General features: G+C 52.0%; 9 protein-coding genes across 9 annotated transcripts; 5 read left to right on the top strand and 4 right to left on the bottom strand.

Moving 5' to 3' along the window:
* Positions 1 to 119: 119 nt before the first annotated feature.
* Positions 120 to 2,209, top strand: HO133_001378 (uncharacterized protein; the record flags this gene model as incomplete). The annotated part of the gene is made up of 5 exons (XM_037292308.1): positions 120 to 173; positions 231 to 780; positions 831 to 1,054; positions 1,104 to 1,240; positions 1,291 to 2,209. The coding sequence occupies 5 exons, from the start codon at positions 120 to 122 to the stop codon at positions 2,207 to 2,209; spliced, it is 1,884 nt and encodes a 627-aa protein (XP_037151727.1).
* Positions 2,210 to 3,423: 1,214 nt separating this feature from the next.
* HO133_001377 (uncharacterized protein) lies at positions 3,424 to 4,038 on the bottom strand (the record flags this gene model as incomplete). The annotated part of the gene is made up of 2 exons (XM_037292307.1): positions 3,424 to 3,938; positions 4,011 to 4,038. The coding sequence occupies 2 exons, from the start codon at positions 4,036 to 4,038 to the stop codon at positions 3,424 to 3,426; spliced, it is 543 nt and encodes a 180-aa protein (XP_037151726.1).
* Positions 4,039 to 4,752: 714 nt separating this feature from the next.
* On the top strand, positions 4,753 to 5,365 carry HO133_001376 (uncharacterized protein; the record flags this gene model as incomplete). The annotated part of the gene is made up of 2 exons (XM_037292306.1): positions 4,753 to 4,755; positions 4,811 to 5,365. 2 exons carry the CDS (start codon positions 4,753 to 4,755, stop codon positions 5,363 to 5,365), a joined length of 558 nt encoding a protein of 185 aa, XP_037151725.1.
* Positions 5,366 to 5,695: 330 nt separating this feature from the next.
* On the bottom strand, positions 5,696 to 6,919 carry HO133_001375 (uncharacterized protein; the record flags this gene model as incomplete). Its single annotated transcript, XM_037292305.1, has 1 exon — positions 5,696 to 6,919. The coding sequence occupies one exon, from the start codon at positions 6,917 to 6,919 to the stop codon at positions 5,696 to 5,698; it is 1,224 nt and encodes a 407-aa protein (XP_037151724.1).
* A 1,004-nt stretch (positions 6,920 to 7,923) lies between these two features.
* Positions 7,924 to 8,946, top strand: HO133_001374 (uncharacterized protein; the record flags this gene model as incomplete). The annotated part of the gene is made up of 1 exon (XM_037292304.1): positions 7,924 to 8,946. The coding sequence occupies one exon, from the start codon at positions 7,924 to 7,926 to the stop codon at positions 8,944 to 8,946; it is 1,023 nt and encodes a 340-aa protein (XP_037151723.1).
* A 256-nt stretch (positions 8,947 to 9,202) lies between these two features.
* HO133_001373 (uncharacterized protein) lies at positions 9,203 to 10,042 on the bottom strand (the record flags this gene model as incomplete). Its single annotated transcript, XM_037292303.1, has 2 exons — positions 9,203 to 9,549; positions 9,607 to 10,042. 2 exons carry the CDS (start codon positions 10,040 to 10,042, stop codon positions 9,203 to 9,205), a joined length of 783 nt encoding a protein of 260 aa, XP_037151722.1.
* A 1,042-nt stretch (positions 10,043 to 11,084) lies between these two features.
* Positions 11,085 to 12,074, top strand: HO133_001372 (uncharacterized protein; the record flags this gene model as incomplete). Its single annotated transcript, XM_037292302.1, has 1 exon — positions 11,085 to 12,074. One exon carries the CDS (start codon positions 11,085 to 11,087, stop codon positions 12,072 to 12,074), a length of 990 nt encoding a protein of 329 aa, XP_037151721.1.
* A 312-nt stretch (positions 12,075 to 12,386) lies between these two features.
* On the bottom strand, positions 12,387 to 15,991 carry HO133_001371 (uncharacterized protein; the record flags this gene model as incomplete). The annotated part of the gene is made up of 3 exons (XM_037292301.1): positions 12,387 to 14,277; positions 14,330 to 14,387; positions 14,446 to 15,991. 3 exons carry the CDS (start codon positions 15,989 to 15,991, stop codon positions 12,387 to 12,389), a joined length of 3,495 nt encoding a protein of 1,164 aa, XP_037151720.1.
* A 3,103-nt stretch (positions 15,992 to 19,094) lies between these two features.
* HO133_001370 (uncharacterized protein) lies at positions 19,095 to 20,657 on the top strand (the record flags this gene model as incomplete). The annotated part of the gene is made up of 2 exons (XM_037292300.1): positions 19,095 to 19,581; positions 19,954 to 20,657. 2 exons carry the CDS (start codon positions 19,095 to 19,097, stop codon positions 20,655 to 20,657), a joined length of 1,191 nt encoding a protein of 396 aa, XP_037151719.1.
* Between the last annotated feature and the right edge of the window lie 773 nt (positions 20,658 to 21,430).

The raw sequence follows: 21,430 nt of genomic DNA, 5'->3' as shown, positions 1-21,430 counted from the left end.
TACTTTGAATAGAAAAATTTAAACATAAAGATAATGGACTACTGAAACGCCTCTAATGGCTGGCCCAGGGGTTTTCAATCTCCCAAGACATAGGATAGCCTAATCTGTTACTGGCCAACATGACTGCGGGGATGCAAAAACAGACTGCGCATGAGCGCCGGAAAGGGGAGTCGGTATGGAGTCCTATGTTGGATCGTGATGCGTGATTTTGATCAAGCCTTGCGGTCTAGGCTTTGAGTGAATTCGCCGACTACGTCGAGAAGCAGCAAAAGAACCGCCCCTCCGCCGGCCGCGCAGGCTCTGTAGCCCCAAGCGACAGTGGCTACTCCACTCAAAGCACCCAGTGTGAAGAGCACGCTGAGCTAGATATTCTTGATTCCCTCAATCTCGCCGAGACTTCCACTCAAGTCCGACTGAAAGACCTGCTCTTGGATTCGGGCGAAGATGCTGAGGTGACTCTACAACAACTCAGCGAAGTCCTGCAGAAGCGCATGTTGGAAGGCAATGGAGAGACGCTTTTCGACCTCGGGCAGGAAGACAATGGAGAGTCAATGTCGTTTTCGAAAGAGCAGTGGGACGTTGCGTTAGACAGGATACGGCGGGCTGCGAAGTTACTGCACGCGGAATGCCGAATACTTATGACGCGAAATGTGGGAGGGCTTGAAGAGGTAGAGACGGTGAACGAGAAGCACCAGAGTGCTATGGGGAAGATCATGATACGGCAGGAGCCCGAGACCCCAGAAGATGTCATTGAGACTCGAATAGCGGTAGTGGGAAATGGTAGGAGTGATGCTCACTGGATCGAATTCTCCAGCTAACCGGCCCCATAGTGGATGCTGGCAAAAGCACCATGCTGGGTGTGCTTGTCAAGGGAGGCCTCGACGATGGCCGAGGCAAAGCACGGGTCAACCTGTTCAGGCATAAGCACGAAATCGAAAGTGGACGGACAAGTTCCGTCGGCATGGAGATCATGGGCTTCGATACGCGCGGGGACATTGTTGCCTCAAATGTGCCTGGCCGGAAGTTGTCATGGGAAGAGATTGGCAAACGCTCAGTATGGCTCTCAAGTTTTCAAGCAAGCACAGCGGCTAACCATGACAAAGGCAAAAGTCATCAGCTTCACAGATTTGGCCGGCCACGAGCGATATCTACGGACAACAGTCTTTGGGTTGCTGAGTAGCAGCCCAAACTACTGCCTACTCATGGTCGCTGCAAATAATGGTCTCATTGGAATGAGCAAGTACGGAAGCTTCCTAGCCGGAATAGAGACGAAAACTTACCAGTACACAGAGAACATTTGGGTATCGCCCTCGCCCTGAATGTCCCAGTAATGGTAGTCATCACCAAAATCGACATCTGCCCACCTCAAATCCTCCAGCAAACCATCACCCAGCTTACCCGCATCCTCAAATCACCCGGCGCGCGGAAAATCCCTATCTTCATCAAGAACCGAGAAGATACCATCGAAACGGCCACGCAATTCGTCAGTCAGCGCATCTGTCCTGTCTTCCAAGTTTCAAACGTCACGGGTGAATCCCTCGACCTCGTCCGGACCTTCCTCAACATTCTTCCGCACCACGGAAACTACGACGCCGAAGCCCCCTTTGAATTCCACGTCAATGACACCTTCTCCGTGCCCTTCGTCGGCACAGTCGTATCCGGCGTTGTCAAAAGTGGCGTCATCCATGCCGGCGATGCTGTCTTGATAGGGCCTGACTCCCTAGGCCAGTTCACCACAACCCACATCCGCTCCATTGAACGGAAACGTATCCCAGTCCCCGTTTGTAGCGCCGGTCAATCTGCCTCCTTCGCTCTGAAAAGGATCCGAAGGAAAGAAGTCCGCAAAGGCATGGTCGTGCTCCCAAAACTCGACGCTCCTCCCAAAGTCTACAGGGAGTTCATCGCCGAAGTCCTAATCCTCTCGCACGCAACCACCATCAAGACGAAGTATCAGGCCATGTTGCATGTAGGCCCGATCAGCCAGACATGCGCCATCATTGACATTGACAGAGCGTTCATCAGAACAGGGGACAGGGCGACCGTGGCATTCCGATTTGTGCAAAGACCAGAGTATATGGCGGTCGGCGATCGGATATTGTTCAGGGAGGGAAGGACGAAAGGGTTGGGCATTGTGAAAGCGGTGGGCTACGATGCTTCCAAACCCTTAGATCCGGACGCGGGAAAAGACGCCAATGGAGGAGGTGCATGAAGGGTATGGCTGTCCTTGCATATTGCGCCTGAATCCGGAGTTTCTTGACTTACCGTCCGCAACCCCTTTCCGAATCGAGCGACAAGCGAGTTGTCAATTCCATTTATGTATACAGTATCACTCATCACAGAAAAAACCACCTCGGTCTCTCCGTGCAAGGTACATATAGCCGCAAAGTGCTGAACTCCACGCAAAGCTACGCCGTCGACACGAGCCCCAAGCCCTGCCCCAAAAGGGCTAGGCTTGCGAAAGCCGCCTTTCACATACCCCGTTTCATGAATCGACCCTCCTCTCCGTCCGGCGGCTGCATTTTTACTCACTTTTACCTAAAGTACTTTCCTTTACTGCGTCCAGCCTGACCGGAAAGACGTCATGCCATGCCATCCTCGTGCATGCATGCATCATCATTATCCCACGAGTCATTTACTCACCTCATCATCAGCAGCGCGGCGCGAGATTCTCCACGCGTGCCCGAGAGCCCGGTCCACCCTGCGCGATTATCACGTCTTTGTGTTGTTTTTGTTAGAACGGGGTGGATGAACGAGTGACCGAATCGCAGCTCTCGGTTGCGCCGGGCGTTTCCTAGGTAGGTTGGGTGGGCTGTGGGCGCTAGATCCATCAGGAGCGAGCGAGCGGGCGGGCGTTGGCACGGTTGGGGAAGGTTGATGCGGTATGTGGGATCAAAGCTGTCAGCATTCCTTCGTCGGGAGTTTTGCCTGTGTTGGGATCATCATGTAGTGTCGTGTGATGTAGATTCGTCCAATCATATGTACAAGAAGCGACTAGCCTTCGTTATTGTACAAGTCGTGTCTAACGTGCAAGCGAGCGACCAAGCGCACGAGGGTTGTTTGTCTACAGGACAAGTATTGTACATTGTCGCGAAGCCGCTCACTAAGCTTCATCGATTTCCGACATGCTTGCTCGCGTCCTCGAGCAAGCCGACCCTTTTCCCTCTCCATTCGTCCCCAGGACCGAGGTGATTAGATAAGAATTCCCCAACAGAAGCGTACGTCAATCTCTGCTGCTTCCAATTATAGATGACGTTCAGAGCTGGCCCGATAAAAGGTATCCTCCCCGCAATCCAAGGTTCCTGCCAAAGCCCAACCCGATCCGTCGTGACCACCAAAGGACCCGTGGGCTGAAGTGCGAAAGAAAATACAAAGTCAGTCCTCGGACAGAACCTGACCGCAGAGCACATATACACACAGAAATTCTCAGCGAATATTATACAAAAGCACCCTCACCTCCCCCTGGTCAATCCTCCCGGGACACAGCAAGCTCCAATCCACATCCTTGGCATCGTTCCGCAAGAAGTCGTAGTTCTTGTAATGCTCCGGATGGATCGGAAACACATCCCCCTCAATCTTGCCCGCATACCCCGGAATGTCCATCAACACCTGCCCGGACATCACCCACAGTCTTATCGGCCTCGACCGTATCGGGCGTGACGCTTGCACTTCTTTGACGGCGTTGATGATGCAGCGGACGACCTTTTCCGAATCCGAGGTGCCGAAGGGCGTGTTGGAGCCGTAAACGGCGGCTTGGATGATGGCGTCGGTGTCCTCGATCGCTTCGACGAGGGAGGAGTGCGAGGTTGCGTCGCCTTGGGTGATGCGGAGGCGGGGGTGGTTGTGCAGCTCGGGGGGCAGCTTGGAGGGGTTGCGGAGGAAGGCGGTGACGTGGTGTTGCTTAGTGAGGCATGCCGCGAGGGCGGCTGAGCCGACTCGGCCTGCAGAGGCTTGTCAGTACGCGTGTCCAAGGATATGGAGATGTTTCAAAGAATATGAGGACCGACGCGTACCTGCAGCGCCAATAATGAGAATCTTCATGGATGTGTTTGGGAAAGTGTCCAGGTTGGAGACATGTGGTTACGAAGGCTATTAATCCTCTTGTAATGAAGTCGTATGAAGCACCAGGAGCTTGGGTAAAGCTTGGCCAGTAGGAGAAGGTGTGTATCAGTAAGGTTTCGTCCGTTGCATATGCGAGCTGAGGGTGTGCTACGCAGCTGGATCCCTCCAGCACGTGTACGACGGACACGATGTCTTTATAAAGCTGCAGGAGGATGGCTCCTGTAAAGACATCATGTCCAATCGCATCATTGCTCCAACAGCGGAAGCAGCAATATGGAAGTAGTTGCAATAATGGCCACAGAGTTGGACAATCCGTGCGTGTGTTGGAAGGCCAAGAGTAGGAAGCGCAAGGAGCACCTGAAGAGGCATCGGCGAGAGGCACCAAGGCTCTGTGGCGTTGCCGCTAGACGATAGATTAGCCGCAGCTGCCTCTCTCGGCTGTCGATGAGGTCAATAAGCCGGTGATGAATGGTTTAATAATGAAGGACAAAGTCTCGTGCGAAACATTCCTTCAATCGGATTCACTCCTGAGGAACATGTACTGTTGTATATCAGACTGCTGCACTAGAACAAATTTGTGCCTCGTCTCGCAACTTTGCCTAGTTCTGGTAATCACGCGTACCGAGGCTTGTGTAAACGACCACCCCTCACCTATCATACCATCATCGTATCGTGACCTCATTAACACCCAGCATGGTGCACTTCTAGCTCTCATTCCCTTTCCAGTGTCCCAATGCTGATTGCCGAATAGCCTCCAAAACGCCGCGCAGCTGCTCCAGCGCCAGCACCCAAGGAAAAGCAACCCCGCCAATCCGCACTTGCCAAAGAGAACAACATCAGCGCAGCCACCGAATCTGAAGTTAAAGAGGCTTTCTCCCTCTTCGCCAATTCGGACAAGGAATTGCCCTCCCGGTCCCTGCGCCAAGCGCTCACGGCTCTCGGCGTCCCTGCTTCCTCGCCGAGTGAGCTCCAAGACTTGCTAGATGCCGCAGATCCTGAAGATACTGGAACTATATCTTATGCGCATTTCGTTGCCGTCGCGGCGCTACAATTGAGCAACAAGAGTGAGGAGAGCCAACAGAGAGAGGTGGAGGATGCGTTCAGGTTGTTCACGAGTCTGGGTGGTGAGGACGGCAAGATCACATTGGCTTGTTTGAGGAGGGTGGCACGGGAATTGAAGGAAGATGTTGGGGAGCAGACAATGAAGGATATGTTGTTGGAAGCCAATGGAGGCAGTGGAGTGGGCAGAGGGGTAGGGTTGAAGGACTTCGAGGGAGTCATGAGGAGGGCGGGGGTCTTCCGGTGATCTTCAGGGGCGTAAGGACGACGAATGAGGCGTTTAAGTATGGCCTTGGGCAGCACAAGGACGCGCACGCATTCACGATCCAACACCGATGGCAATAGATTGAAGGAGTAGAGTGCAAGTCTACCGACTCGCAATGTGAACCGGAAGGACACGAAGATGCATTGTCGACTATCTGACATGTGTGAGTCATTCTTGCTCTTTCATTAGAGACTCAATCGATGCTGATGGCTTGTAATACGCAAAGCATTGTGACTGTGGTCCGACCGAACTCCGGTCGATACCATTTCGACGATTGGCCGCCAGCATCGGATCTTAGTAGTGTCTCTGCACTCATGCCGTGCGCCACTGCGTCTCTGTAGCGGCCATCGCTGCTCCTTTTCCTGAGCCGCTTCGAACAATAATGCCTGTTATCCGCCGTTTATGCCAACATGAAGGCTCTTGTACTGATTCCTCAGATATCGTAATATCCGAGAAAACAGCTTCATGGGCGCTTCTGATATTCATCAACATCTCAATCAATTTGTCGATCTTCCGGTCTATGGCTCTGTCGATCGCCTCCTGGAAGCTTTGAGCCCTCCGCGCGGTGACCACAACCTTTCGCAGGTTTCTGCACGTCCTCAGAAATTCGCAGAATTTCTTCCAAAGGAAAAGAAAATCGTCTGTTTCGGTACGATCTGTTAGTGTCAATGTTACATTGACATTCACCCTCTTGATTAAATCTGTCGGTCTCGGCACTTCATTCCCTGTGCTCTGCCGTACAAAAAGAGGTATGTCCTTGTAATACCTGCTGGGCTTGGTATCTATGCTGAAGGTGTTCTCCTCGTAAAAGATTCTCACAGCTTCTGCAAACACCTGTCTGCTCGCAGCAAAGAGCCTCACATCGACCGGCCCTGTTAGCGTATCTGCCGACCCATCTGAGGGAAACTGAAGCACTGGATACGATTGACTCAGCACGAGAGAGAAAATACCTCGCCGCAATTCGAAAGGGAGGTCCATGATTCGGAACGGTGTTTCTGGTACAGGTGTCTCGCGGCCCCCGCAAGCCCTGGGATGATCGAAACGATATCTTTTCCACTTTTGCAATGCAGCATGGCGTGGTCCAATCAGTAGCCAGTCTTGGATCTCCCGCTCCGACAGGGATGCCCATGTCAATGATAGATCTACCACCGAGGGTGAAAGTGGGCAGTGCTTGTTAAACTTGGCAAGCTTAGCAGTGTTGTAGATTTCGTTCTTCTTTGCTTTGGCCAGATAATGCTCACGCTTTTTAAGAGAAAGTCCGTTCCAGGCGTCATCAATGGTCTCTGGTTCTCTGGTCTTGCGGAAATAGCAGTTAGGTTTCATGCTTCGGAACCAACCTAGGAATACGGTTTCAGCTGAGATGGGCATTTGCTCTGGCCTTTTCCACTTCTCGAGCTCTGCTATCCTCCTCGCACGCCACTCTCTTTCTGTGGGTCGAAATCCCTCTTGATCAGGATGGTGGCGTGGTTCTTCATCAGTGTTGAACCTTTCGGTAATCTCAATGAAGTGTCTATGTAGACAGGAGAAGAACGACATCGCTCTGTTTCTTGGGCGCCTTTTTGTCTTGATTTGAGGGTAATGGTTCATGAGTAGGTGTTGTCTCAACGTCTTTGATCAGTCCGGCTTCTGGACGGCTTGATGGGGCATACAACATACAGCAATAACGAGCTTGTTTCACTTCACTGGACGTAGTGACACCGGCGTGTCTGATGTTCTTTCTGTATACGTACGGGGAGTTCTTGCATCGATTTGAATCCGATAACAACGCGAAGCCACTTTGATGGAAATGTCTGAAATTTGTAAAGGTGTTAGAAGAATTGAGTGAGAGTGAATCATAGTGGTTGCAACTGTGTTTGGAATATTCAACGCCAAGAGCCTCCGAAAAGGGTTTGGTGGCGAATCTAGACAACATCACCGCTGCTGCCCTAGATCCCTCTTGAGCTCATTCTACGACACCTGCTTCCACCCATCCAAATATGCAGCTCAAAGGTATAGACATTTACAAGTTTGACTGGATATAAAAAAGTCAAGGAGATCTGAAAGCCACTGAATTGTACCTTAGTTGTAAGCCCAGCTTCATACCTCTCTACCTTTTTTGCCATTTCCTAGATTGTGTCGCTACTCTTCAACCTCGACAACAACTGAGCGAAGACACTATGTCTGAGAATTGTTGCTTATGAGTGGAAAAGTCTTTGCAGTGTAAGAAGCCAATCGGTAAGAGTGCTGCGAATGCCAAGACCTTCCGAAATGAGTTTAGTGGCAGATCCAAACTTCGCCTCGTTGCCACTCAGTACGCCGGGCGGCTTTGGTATATCTAAGTATGTATGCGGCTTTTGGATGCATTCTTATATAAGTCGACTGGAGATCAAACACCTTCAGGAGAGTCCGAATCAATAAGGTTCGATGACGTCGTGACATGAGCCCCGCTTGATCCATCTCTCTTTTCTCTTTCTCGTCCTATAGGTCCTATCGCTACTCTTCAAATTGACGACAATCAAGAGAGGCATTCTCTCATTTTGGTCACGGGCACAAAAGGTACAATGGCCCAAAGACAAGTATCAGACGACCACGCTCTCCAATTCCTAGCATCCGAAGGCTACCTCCCTCTAGCCCTATCAGACCACCCCGGAATGGTAGAAGCATACACCCAACTCTTCGCCCAGACCTCCAAGTTCTTCAACCTGCCCCCCGACTCCCCCGAAAAGACCAACCACCAAGCCGCCAGCGGCGCCGCCGCGAGCGAAGAAGGGTACTCGCAGATCCCGCACGAGAAATGCATCATGACGGTCAAAACCTCCGTCCACTGCCCCTCGACCCTCCGCCCGGAGCTCCAAACAGCCTGGGACCTCACCGGCGCTTTCCTGGCCAGCATCACCACCGCCATCGCCCACACCCTCTCCCTCGACCCCGACGTCTTCTCCCCCTTCGTCGCCCCCTGCACCGCCTTCCCCCGCACCGAGCGCACCCCGACCCTCGTCCGCATGTTCCGCTACGACCGCCCCGCCGCCGCGACCGCGGGGCCCAAAGTCAACGCCGAGAAGCACAAGGACCTCGGCCTGCTCTCCCTCGTCGTCGGCCGCTCCCCCGGCCTGCAGGCGCTCGATCCCACCTCCAACGCCTGGGTCTCCGTCGAAGATGAGGCCAATCTGCCCCCGGGCGCCGTCGCGCGCTCGGGCGGACTGACGGCCACGCTGCTGGCCGGCGAGACGCTCGCCTTCCTCTCCCGCGGCGTGTACAGAGCCGGTGTGCACCGGGTCGTGTGCGCGCCGTCCGCCGAGAATGACGCCGCCGATCCGTACCGTTTCAGCATCGTGTACACGTTGCGCGCGGCGCCGGCGCCGCTGTTCACGAGGGATTTTGAGAGTGGGGTTGTGGGGGCGTTTGGGCCGGGGGAGCGGGTGGAGGGGGAGAGCTCGGCGGTGATGTTTGAGAGGATCATGAGGACGCATTGGAATGTGAATGCGGCGCCGGGTGTGAGGGAGGAGCAGAGGAGGAAGTTTGAGGGGAGGAATGGGGGCGGGGGGGTGGGTGTTGAGAATAGGCAGGAGCGAGCGTCGGGGTAGGGTAAGGTTGTTTCGCGCTTCAAGGGGCAGATTGTAAAGGTCTGGAGGGTAGGGTATGATGAAAGATCGCTTTGAGTTGATAAGACAGAACGAATGGTCAAATCCCGTGAACATGCCGCGTGCTATGAAATCTGTGGGCTCGTAAATGCATGACATGACCGCCACAGACCCCACAATACGCGTCCAACTCGTAACTCTTCCCAACCAGATCCCAAAAACCCCAGCTACTCCGCTCACAAATCCGCAAAAACCCGCCTCATGCCGGGGCCACTCCACCCAACTCCTTGAGATCTATCCCCTCAACATCCTTCAACAGCGCCTCGTCTCCTTCCGGGCCCCTAACCTCCGCCTCCGCTATCCTCCCCTCCTCCGCCTCCTTCGACCTCTCGCTCGCCCTCGCGACGACTTCGCTGAACCCGGCGTGCTCGCTGTGTCTCTTGTAGTAATAGTTCCTCGGCTGGGGTTTGAGTTCGGGCGAGACATTCTCGAGCACGACGGCCAGGATGCCATCTTTGGTCTTCTCGTTGGCGCCGTCGCGGTTCCAGATGGTGATGAGGTTCGAGTTGAAGCGGACGGACATGGAGAGGCCGCAGAGATCGTCGCCTGCGTTTTGGGTCAGCGGTGGAGGTGAGCAGCGTTGGGTAGGTAGGTGGTACTTGCGTGGTTGGATCACGTCGACGAATTGTTCGCCGACTGCGAGCATCAGGACCTCCTTCCAGAAATCTTCGGACTGCGCCTTCGGCACGCGGAACGTCCATGAGCCGCCTTTGACGTTGCGGGGGTCCTCCCATACTGGCTTTACCCCCCGTTTGAAGAAGTGTACAGAGTCCTTCAACTTGAGAGCGTCGAACGGGAAGGAATTCAGGACCTCCCAAAACGGTTTGGCGGTAACGATATCCTCCTTCAGGAGGGTGAGACGGCCTTCATAGTTTTGAGAGTCTGTGTATTTGTCATGGTAGAATGTCCATGCGTATTGGAAAGCTGGTGCGCGGAGATTGCGTACGAGTGTCAATCGGCGGGCGACTTTGACGTTTTCATCCTCGGAGACGGGGCTTAGAGCTCCAGTACCGGAGAATCTCGAGGTTGGTGAAGCCATTCCGGGGCTTTTCAGAAGGGTAGGGAGGCTAGCAAGGACCTGTTGGATATGGACTGTGAGAAAAATTCTGCCATTTGCACCGTGGTCAGATCGCAATAGATGATCAAGAGTAAGCGGCATAGTGGCATAGATTTTGCAAGTACTTTAAGAGAAGATAGATGTAGATGGTGTGATATGCAAGGTAGATTATCAGAAACTCGATGAGTGCAAAGGCAATGTACATGGTAGGTGCGGGGATAGCAGAGTTTATATATAGAAGTCATTCGCCACCATTTGGGTTGACCATAAGTCTTACTGGCCATTCATCAAGTGATAAAACAAGTCTCAAACAGGGACAAGGTTATAAACATGTTGCAAGTCTGCTTCATTCACTCTGCAATCGATGATGTTGACTCACTGGATGAGACTGTGGAGGGGCTCTGACGGTGTTTCAGGCTAGACGCTCAGGAAAAGGACCTTACGAATGATTCGTGACGACCTTGCTTGACAATGGTAAGAGTTGCAGCTGTTGAGGAGTTGATAGAACTTTAAGGCCTGGACGGCTCAAAGCTCATAAGTCATGACGTTGCTGTCATTGGAATATTAATTATGGGCTCGTCCAAAGGCCAGGTCAGCTCCGGCTCCTTCAAAAATGTTAGAGTTATGTCTGCATGTCGATGCAAGGGGATAATAATACAATGAATTGCCCTTCACTTCTAGATCTTATAAATCAGCGAAGCCCGAGCTTGACACACCGAAGATTTCCGAATGTACTGGCTTTTTTGAATATAAGGACAGATGCCAGCGGTGAACGAAAAGAAAGGCGGTGCGAATCCTCAATCCTCATTCCTTTCCAGCCCTATCAGAAGTCCCGCGCTAATTGCGCAAGAACGGGAAGGCCCGAAAAGTGATCTGCAGCCGCCCCGCCAAAACTTGCCATCATCGTCCCCCACCGATTGCTAGACAATCTCGGAGTCTCTCAAACATGGGACTTGTCTCGATCACCCGGCACCCATCATTGAGTATAATCAGTGATTCAATTGAAGCATCACTACACTTAAGTATGGAGAAGAGCAAAAAAAGAGCCCTCGAAGACATTGACCGCAAACCAATGACCCTCTCCAGCAAGAGAAGGCGGCAGGCCGGGGCATCAGATACAGATTCCCCAGCCCATGCTATGACCCCGTCGATAGCTCCGAGCCCCCAAACACTCATAGGCTCGCCAGCACCGATCACACCCTCTCGGAGACTCCATCCCTCAACCCCTTCCTACAGCAGCTCCATCACCAGCTCCTCCGAGCCCTCGGAATCCGAAAGCGACGCATCCAGCTCCAGCGGCAGCGAAGAAACAGACAGTGTCGGCTACACTTCCACCTCAAGCGCCGACTCCCCGCGCCAACAACGACGACAGCAATACCCGCACCTGCCGTCCCTTTTCCCTCGTATGCTCAACCCTTCGACCACCAGCAGCGGCACAAGTACGGATTACGCATCCTCCACCTCCGCCTCCGACCTCGTCTCCGTCCTCTCCTCCTCATCCGCAGACGATGAATCCGCCTCCTCCACATCAAGATCCTCCTCATCCGCGTCCGAATCGTCTTCCTCCGCCGACTCCGCCGTCTCGTCTTTCAGCAGCACGCACGCTTCACTGCCTCCACCTCTATCCGTCGCCTCGCTTACGGCCGATAATCTGTCGCATCTGCAGGCGAGGCTGAATGCGCTGCTGCCGAAGATCAAGAGTGCGAATGAAGTCTTGGAGACCGAGAGGAGGGAAGGGAGGTTGGAGGAGCGGAATATTGAGGGGGTGGGAGGAGGGGCCCGGGAGGGAGGGTACATTGAGATGGATTTGGGGTTGGGTGTGCTGGAAGAGAAGACGGGAGATGGTGCACGAAAATGTGAGGACGACGAAGGTGAAAGCGAGGGGGGAAAGGGAGGTGGAGAAGGGCTGGGGGCAGGAGATGTGTTGGGGGACTTGATGGGGAAGAATAGGAGTCAGGGAAAGGGAAAGGGAAAGAGAAAGAGAGAAGTGGGCATTGAAGAGGTCAGAAGTTAAGGTTCCGCCTGGTCATGAGCAAGGATCTTGGATGTGTCCTCAAGATTTGACGCCATTTCCGAATGAGCATGGAAGACCTCATTGTAGTAATACTCTTTGATAGACGATAGATGAACGTGACACTGTGACACACATGTGCTTACACACTAGGTTTTGGATGCTAATATATGTACAGCCAAATTTTCTCCCTGAGCAAGACGTTTACAATATTGTAACAAGCAACAGCATATCCAAAGCACCAAGCATCCACCCTACCCGTACAGAAACCTCCAACTCACCCACCCACTGAGCACACTACACCCTCTCGCAGCCTCACGACAGCAAGTCTTTAATATCCTCAATCCTCTGCATCTTCTTCTCCTCCTCACTCATCATCCCCAACGAACTGGCGATGAACTTCTTCCTCTCCTGAATCTTCAACATCCTCCCCTCAATACTGCCCCCGATGACAAACCGCACGACCTTGACCTCCGACTCCTGCCCCATCCGATGCACGCGGTCGATAGCCTGCGCTTCCACTGCGAAACTCCACCACGGGTCCATCATGAAGACTCTCTTCGCGGCCGTCAGATTCAGGCCAACACCGCCAGCGCGTAAGCTCAGTAAAAGCACCGTACCATGGCCATTTTTCTTTGTCTGCGAGGCAGCGAATTCGAGGAGCACCGCGGCTCGGGCTTTTTGAGACATGGCGCCATCGAAGCGCAGGAAGGGGATGTTGGCCTGGGTGAGGGCGGGAGAGATGAGGTCGAGGAAAGAGGTGAATTGGGAGAAGACGACGGATTTGGTGCCAGGATTGTTCACGCGGAGGGCTTTGAGATGGGAGATCAGGGCGGCGATTTTGGCGGATGAGGATGAGCCGATGCGGCGGAGGGTGATGCGTGGGGGTGTAGAAGCCTGGCCTGGTTGTGTGGCACTGTAAAGGTCATCCTCGTCATCGTTGTCGTGATGGATCACTTCGAAGATGTCGCGCTGATTGATGGGTTCCCTGCAGTTGAAACATAGTGGAAGAGCATGCTTCTCTTTTTGATGCTCGATGTAGTCTAGTAAGCATTTCTTGCAGGCACTGTGCCAACAGCCTGTCACGGCAGGCTCTATCATTGGCTCTTCGGCGCAGATGGGACATTCATTGTTCGCTTGCGATTGGATCTCTTGCAGGACGTGAGCTCCGAACTTGTTGGTTATGTCCTGCTCGCCAGAGTCCGAGTCTGACGTGAAGCGTTCGATCAACTCTTGCAAATCCATATCATCAGCGAGGCCATTCGCTACATCAGACGCGGCTGCAGCTTCCTCTTCTTCGGCAGCGATAGCCTTATTCCGTGTCAGCACAGGATGACAACAGGATTGGCGCAGCCGGAGAATCTGGGCGAAGATGGTGGTGTAAGACTTCAGCAGCGTTCCTGCTTCCATGGTGGCATTGAAAGTGCGCTTCGCGCGAGTGAAGATGTAGTCATAGACTTCTCGCTCCTGCTTGGACAACTCGAGCTCCTCGATCTCAATAGTACGTGGCGGGAGAGGGACCAAAGCTTCACCGTCTGGCGTCTTCATGTCCTTTGTGCGGCGCATGACGAGAGGCTCGAGGACTGTTTGCACTACATCGAGAGCACGCAGGAAATCCTTTGATTCAAAGGGCACCGTAATGAAAGTTTTCCAGAAGGAGAAATTCGACCACGGTTCGACACGCAAGAACCGGACCAAGCTGAAGAGATCCTCAAGACGGTTGACGATGGGCGTTCCTGTGAGGACCCATCGATGCTGGGCATTGAGCTCGTAGCAAGCCTTTGCAGTTTTCGATTGTCTGTTCTTGATGAAATGCGCTTCATCTAGGATGACACGGAAGAAATCGAGGGAGAAGAGGCCACCATGCGACCCTCGGTCTCCTCCACGAGCAGCTACCTGATTGAATTCGGAGAGCACGACACCGTAACTAGTAATGATGAGGTTGGGAGCCGATGCAGCGTTGGCTTCGCAGCATAGATTCTGTAGGTTAGTTGCCTTCTCGCTACCATAGTAGACCATCGCCTTGAATGTTCCCGGCTTAGACGCCTTGACGGCTTCACTCTCCCACTGCGCCAAAAGAGACATAGGAGCCACAACGAGAGTAGTGCTTGGTGCAGGCGCGACAGCTGACGAGTTCTTGGGTAATCTAGGCAGGTTGGCGACTGACGAAGGACCGGGCTGGGAGGCCTGCATTGAGATATCGGATCTATGGGAATTAGGATCATGGGATATGGGAAAAACAGTAAAGGTAAACGCACGTTCCGATAAAAGAATGCATGAGACTGAGCATTTCGATAGTCTTTCCGAGGCCCATTTCTGCGCTAGTCAGCGTACAATGTTTGAGTCCAAATCATTGATGGGTGGTAAAACTTACCGTCGGCTAGAATACCGCCAAGACAATGTTGCTCCTGAACAGGAAAATCCAGAGATAATTCTCCTGAGTATGGATTTACGTAGAAGCTGCTCTGGTTGGTTACACTGGGAACATTCTTGTCGTCCATGTCTTTGGCAGGCCATGTGTACTCTTCCCATAGTGGATGCATGGACACCTCTTTATCGTCAGACTTTTCGTCCTTTTCTTTGCTCACCATCCAATGCAAGGCCTGCTTCTGGTATTTCCTGAGATCCATAGCAAAGGTGTCCGAAGGTTCTCTTATTGGTGTGTCAAAATCAAAGGACTGCGCCTTCTTGTACAGGCTATCAAGCTGATCCTGCTCCAGCTCCTTGCCCTCCTCCTCCTCGTCTTCAGGCGGTGTAGAACTACCGTCCTGGGTTGACTTCGGATCCTTACTGAACTTCGGTTTCTTGCTTTCCTTTTCCTTGTCATACTGCTCTGCGATTTCCGCAGCCTGTAGTATGCCCTGCCGCTTGTGCCTCGCTGTAGTATCATTGACCGTCGTTGGGTGCAGGTTGACCTCGTCGAACAATTTGACCATAGCGACCTGCCTTAGTCTCAGATTCTTCTCATCGGACGTCTCCTTCTCTTCGAAGAAACCCGTAGTCCGGTTGTCCTCGGGCTTCTGGAAGCCGCCAACTTCGAATGCTCTCCTTAGCAACGAGCACCTCAATTGCAGCTCGATCGTATCATTGACCCGGACCCTTTCTGGGGCCAGAAAGCAGACACCGTCGAACCTACAGACCTTTTGGTCCATCAAAGTAGACACCCAATTGGCGGTCTCCTTCGGTAATCTACCCACCTCCTCTCCTCTCGAATTCGTAAAGCGTACAATGACGTCGCCCCTCATTCTTGCAGCATTTGTCTGGGTTGCCTTCCCACCTCGGCCTATCTTTACAGGAGCCTTGATCTTCGTTCGCTCGATCTTGATGGCTTCTCCCATCTTTATAAGACCAGTACCACTTCGTGTTGCCCATGCCCCAACGCCGAAGGCACCTACATATCTGTAGTCTGGTATTCTATCCAATGTGCTCCCTGTATCCATGATATCTGATAATCGTCTTTCTTCAGTCCTGTGCTGCTGGTAGGTCCGCTCTGGAAGTCCCGAGTTGGACACATTCATGATGGATGACGAAGAAGGTCTAGGGGCTGGAGGCGCGGGTACATTGGCCCACGAGCCGTCGAGGTACATGTTAATCGCACGCTCCATATTGTCACCGGACACCTCTCGTAGCTTATCGAATGTAGCCGGCGCCACTTTATCACCAACAAAGCTCTCGAACGTCTCCTTTTCGAAAAATTCCGAGGCATCGACAGCCATTCCGTCTTTGCCATCGTGGATACTGAGATCAGTCTGGCTCGAGTTGGGCTCAAGCAGTTTCTCATGCGGAGTGGTATTGGCTGTGGAGAGCGCGTCGTTATGTGGCGACGCGGTGGAGAATACAGTACGTTCAGGCTCTGGAGAATCCTCGACAAAGAAGCGTCTCTTCTTCGCAGGCCGCTGATCGATATCTAGGCTGTCCATAGTAAGCCTGGTCGCTGCAAATATATCGGGGGATTGCAGTCGAGAGTCTGAGAGAAGAACCGAAGGTGGGCAAATCGCAAGGTCACGTGAATCCGCGACGCGAAATATTTCGTGATCTCTTTACTGAACGCCAAGGCTCCTGCGCCAAGATCTCGGATAACGCCCCGCATGGAAGGTTGTCGACCTCTGTAAGTCCTTCAAAGCTGGTCACTACACAGGACGTATCACCCAAGAAATGTCCGCCTAGAATGGGAACGAAATTTTGCGGAAATGCTGTTCAAGGAAGGGAAATCCTACTTTGCCCGTGGTCTAGTGGATATATGCTTTTACTCATATCCTACTGAGTGCCTAACTATGACATCGGTACTAGTACCGTCATGAAAACAGAACCGCCCAAAGAGCTTTGCCAGCGGTCTCTACTACACCTCAATTTCGTCTGGAGACTGTGAGATTTGATTTCTCGCCTTTGGGTACGTGTAGAAGCAAAGACTGATGCAGCAGAGCTCCGAGTTTTCGTCCAGCTGCGAAAAGAATCAACTGCTCAGACTGGAACAGGTGAGCACGGAAGGCTTGGCTGAACTTCTTCGTGGGAATAGGTTGGCAATATCGCTACACTCACTCCAGCTCGCCAGATGAAACTAATGTAGCCAACTCTGCAAGGCACACAGGCGATGTTCATACTTCCACCTCCCATCAAAATGAGGTGGCCTCAAATTATTGAAATGGCTCTGTCCTCGCTGCGCCGCTCTGACTCTCGACACGGCGTATCGCGCTTCCGCAACATTGTTGATTCCCTTCTCGTCTGCCAATCCGTAACTTTATTGACCCTATTATCGGTATCAAAAATACGATGCGACTCGGTGTGATTAGTAAGTGGGTAGAGAGATCGTTTAATTGTCGAATTAGGTGCTAATTCCGAAAGTGCTAGCTCTTGGGTCTTATTGTAAAGATATTCGTATGCCTCAAGAATGCCGGATATTGTTGTAGGGCCGGCTGAGGTAATGCTAACTGGATTTGCAAAGAAATGTTCAAAGTCTATTCTCGGTTCGTGATTATGGCAGCGAGACCATTCTTCGTATATGCAACCAAAGATCAAGCGTGGGCATCTATCGTCTATCTGAGCGGAATACGCCCAACACAGCGCCGTAGGTTTGTTGCAAAGTTTTCGAAGCTGCACTGGATCGATTGCATCTCTTGACGCGATTTAGAGGAGAAGTTTCCCCAAATTGTTCCAGGCTCACGATGGCCTCTCGCGACATTATGGGCCGCCGTACGCGCCATACGTCCGAAGAGCGCTTCCACCTTCGTGTATTCGCATCGGCTCTCGTGAATTCTTCTGGGTCGGTCTCCGGTTTTGTCACCAGAAAGACAAATAATGCTAGCCGTGCATCATTCAACTTAAGGATCGTCTGAAGCTGCTAGCCGTATTCCTTTTCCGGCAAACTAGGATTGGCCTAAAGGAAATTTTCCTACTTCTACTCCCCAGGATGTTTCATTGCCGAGCATCAAGAGTTAAGACAATCCCACTTGTTGGTGTTTGTTAGCATTACGAACAAGAAAGCTCAACCTCACGAAATACCGGCAACCAAAAAGAAAGAGAAGGGATCAATGTCAACATCGGTCATCCAAACAGCGATCAAACATTTTGATGACACAATATTTGGCTTGTTGCTTATTCAACACTTTTTCAGAAACTGTTTGTTCCTTGTTTCTACCGACTGCGCCATCACCACAATACCCATCCCCTCTCTTGCGCTAGTGCTGAAGGGATTGAGAACCTATTGGTTTTACATTGCTCAGAAATCCTACCCGCCAAGGCAGATGACCAACACTGCAAATATCCTCATCCTAAAAGCCTCTGGAACGTTCCCTTCGGCTTGGAATGCGATTTCTTTGGAGGATCTGTCCCATTATTAGGCACACCCCTTTTCTCAAATGCCAAGGGCAGTCATACCTCGTTCAGTAGGGTACTGGTACTTGGAAAGCTTGGCAGTCTCTGTACTTTCCAGCGATGAGTCTGTGTAGCATGATGCTGTGTCTGAAGAGGTTTTGGCGGTTTTGACGAGGTAGCGCGGGGCGGTTGTGGGGTCGAAACGGAAGGCGGGGAATCCGTTAGGCATTGTAGGTGGATTGGTAGGTAGAGTGGTGGTAGTGGTAGAGCTTGGTAGTAGTGGTTAAGTTCTTTTGTCTTTTGGGGCTGCTTTTTTTATTTGACTCGTGTCTTGGAATCAAGAACAGAATCAATTGAGCGGATTGGGCCTTCTTATGTACACGAAAGGAGACAGTACAGAGGTACAGGAGTATTTGTCAAGGCAGCAAGAATTATACGCCTTGACTCCGACATTGTCATCAATTCCGAACAGCCTTGTTAGGTTCACAGCCATGGCTACTAATGTATGAGTCAGGTCTACGCGGCTAGGCTTAGATGGGAAGGCTATATGCAAGCGGAGTCACATAGGTGTTGTTCGGTTTGATCATCACTAATCAAGGAGTCCGTAAGCGCCAAGAGAATACGTTGTTCGAACTCCGATCACCGAACATCTACTCCGATACAACGTAGTCCCTCACTCACTCTAGGCTGCGACTCCGAACACTGTACGCTGATGGCCTTCCTACCATGTTCACTGTTAGAAATCAATCTCCCCATATCTTTCCCTCTTCTGTCCGCGTCGTCACTGTTGGAAGATGTCCACACTCACCAGACTGCGATTTGTGACGGTCGTCCAATCTATACTTGAGAGCTTACGATGCACCTTCCATGATGGATAACCACAATACTCTACAAATATTGAAAACCTAAGCTTTACTACAATTGAGTGGCATAGCCGAAGATATCTTCTTCCCACATTCACCCTGTCCCCGAACGATGCCCTCGGCCGAGGCGGATCAATCAATTGTACCGAGAAGGCGTAATGGTAAACAGCAGGCATGCGAGCCTTGTAGGAAATCAAAGCTACGATGTGATCACTCCATGCCAGTCTGTAGGCGATGCAAGCATCGAAGACTTACATCCGAGTGTGTATACGACCCCGCACCCACGAAGAAACCAGGTCCAAGCACAGCAGCTTCACCACCGTCGACAGTTCCCAGAAGAACCGCCAGCATGAATCTGTCTTTGAAGCTGCAGAGCCCCGAGGATTACAAGATCTTTGCCGCGGGCTTCCCCTACGCCGACAAATGTCCCAATGGCTTCTTAGGACCGACGGCATACTCTGCGATCTTCTTAGAGCATCAGGGAAAGCTTGGGATGGACCTTTTGGACCCATGCAAGAGCTATCACCGTCATCTAGCTGCCAGTGCACTGTCGACTCCATCACACGACATCAGTAAATGCCACAGTGTTCATATCCACACCCCAAACGAAGCAGCTATTAGATTGGCATTGAACATCTTGAATGCTTTGCCAAGCCAGGACGTATGTGACAGACTCCTCGACCGCTACGTCGTGTTCGAGGATCTTGTAACGCATAAGCCAACCCTAACGTTTGCTCACAAATCGCTGTGGGACACGTATGGTCCGTATCTCACAGCACCCAAAGACCCCAAAAAGCTTTCGTTCGTCTCGGAGAAAATGTGCCGCAATGCTTTCTGTCTGCCAGGAGACAATCCCCCTAATAGATCTCAACTCTTGGCTCGCTTCTTTTAAAGGTGATAATTTCCGATGGGAGATATTGGGAATGCTGGTTGCTCTTTTTGGTCTTGCAGCCATATCATTGCCCGATTGGGACCCGGTGCTGACATCTCAAGTTGAATCGCGCAATGACAGGAGAAAGTTTGCATGTGGTATGAGGGATCTTGTTGAAACTTGTTTGCTGCTGTGCGATCATGCGGATAATGTTAGCGACACATCTGTGTACCTCTTGATATTTTCCACGACGCTGAAGACCTACTGTGAGACTGGCAAGACCAGTGAGTGTCATTCCTTGATTGGCCATTCCTGAACCCGTACTGAAGCTATTCAGGCTACCTACTATGGAAGAGACACGGTACCCTGGTCTCAAGTGTCACGGCCCTTGGCCTCCACAGGGTTGTCGACGACGGCATTCCAGACACGTTCATGATAACGGAGCTCCACAAAAGACAGTTCGCCAGAGTGTTTGTCCGCGAAAAGACAGTGGCATCCCTGACAGGAAGACCGCCTCTACTGGGTCGTCGACATAGTACATGCCAACTCCCACTGGACCTGAGCGACGAGCAATTGATGGCAGATGAACCAGAGTTGAGCAACATAAAGAGCAAACTAGACGCGAATGGGTGGAACACCTCAGGAGAACTCTACGCATCAACGTGGGCTCGCGCTCTACTGTTGATGAGCCTCGTTCGGGAAGAAGTCCTCGAGATCTCGCTGAGCATATCGGACGACTGCTCTGAGCTCCTACCAGAGTATGCTTACCCGGAGCCCAAGCTGAGTAAGACAGGACAGCATTGTAGCCAGACCATGCGGCGTTGCGAAGAACTCTACGCTCGTATGCCGGAAGGCATTCGCTTCAAAGCCGGTAAAATCCCTACATCCACTCACGTCTTACCTCGCCAGATCGGTCTCCATTTGGTCTATCTACACTCTCTGTTCCTTCTTGAGAGGCTCTCTATATCTCGCACATATGCAAGCGGACAGCGACTGGTGGATCTCGCGATACAGATTCTCGATGACGTTCTAACCCTGTAGGCGAAAAGGGACTGGCTGATTGACTTTCAATGGCGTTTTGGCTTCGTCTTTACGATGTACGGCGTCCCCAGCGCAGGAGTACTTTGCGTCGAGCTTTTAAAGCCACGAAACCTTCCCTTGACAACACAGTCGTGCTACCGCGATCCGAAGTCATCCAGAAGCTTAGCATTTTCATCAGCTGCCTAGAGTGGGCCCGCCCGACTTACACACTCTGTGGTCATATGCACAAGGTCATCAGCCATATCATGAACCAAATCTTGGCACCAAATACGGGATTCGAATCGCAATTGGTCACAGCTGTAGATGGGGATGCGGATGCATATGCAGACTTTCCGATGGACAATGATACCGACTGGCTCGACTGGCTCAACAATGCCGACTGGACTAAGGGATCAATGGGAGATTTTGGCTGGAATAACCTGTTGCCAGACAGGCGCACGGTCGAAAACTATTGCCGTCCTCGATCAGTAACTCTTCAACGGCTCTGATGCATCCACCCAGGCTTTTGTGCGATGGTATCCTGCAAAAGGCATCCGCGGGGCCATTCATTGCAGCAATGGAGCAATACAGGAAGACCTGCCTCCGCATCTCCGTCACTTTCGAAAGCGAACTTAGCTCCACGGTGTCGAGACTTGATAGGCTCCTTTGCTACAGCACACGAAAGAAAGAAGATGTTATTGAATCGCCAAAGAAGAAGCAAATACCTCACCACTGAGATCTGATCCGGGGGGTAGCAAGACTCCGACAACTTGGCCATTGACTATCCTTGTTAT

The sequence above is a fragment of the Letharia lupina genome (genome assembly GCF_014066315.1).
Source record: "Letharia lupina isolate WasteWater1 chromosome Unknown contig_12, whole genome shotgun sequence".
NCBI lineage: Eukaryota > Fungi > Ascomycota > Lecanoromycetes > Lecanorales > Parmeliaceae > Letharia > Letharia lupina.
The sequence above is the reverse complement of the archived record's forward strand: the minus strand, read 5'-3'. Positions and strand labels throughout refer to the sequence as shown.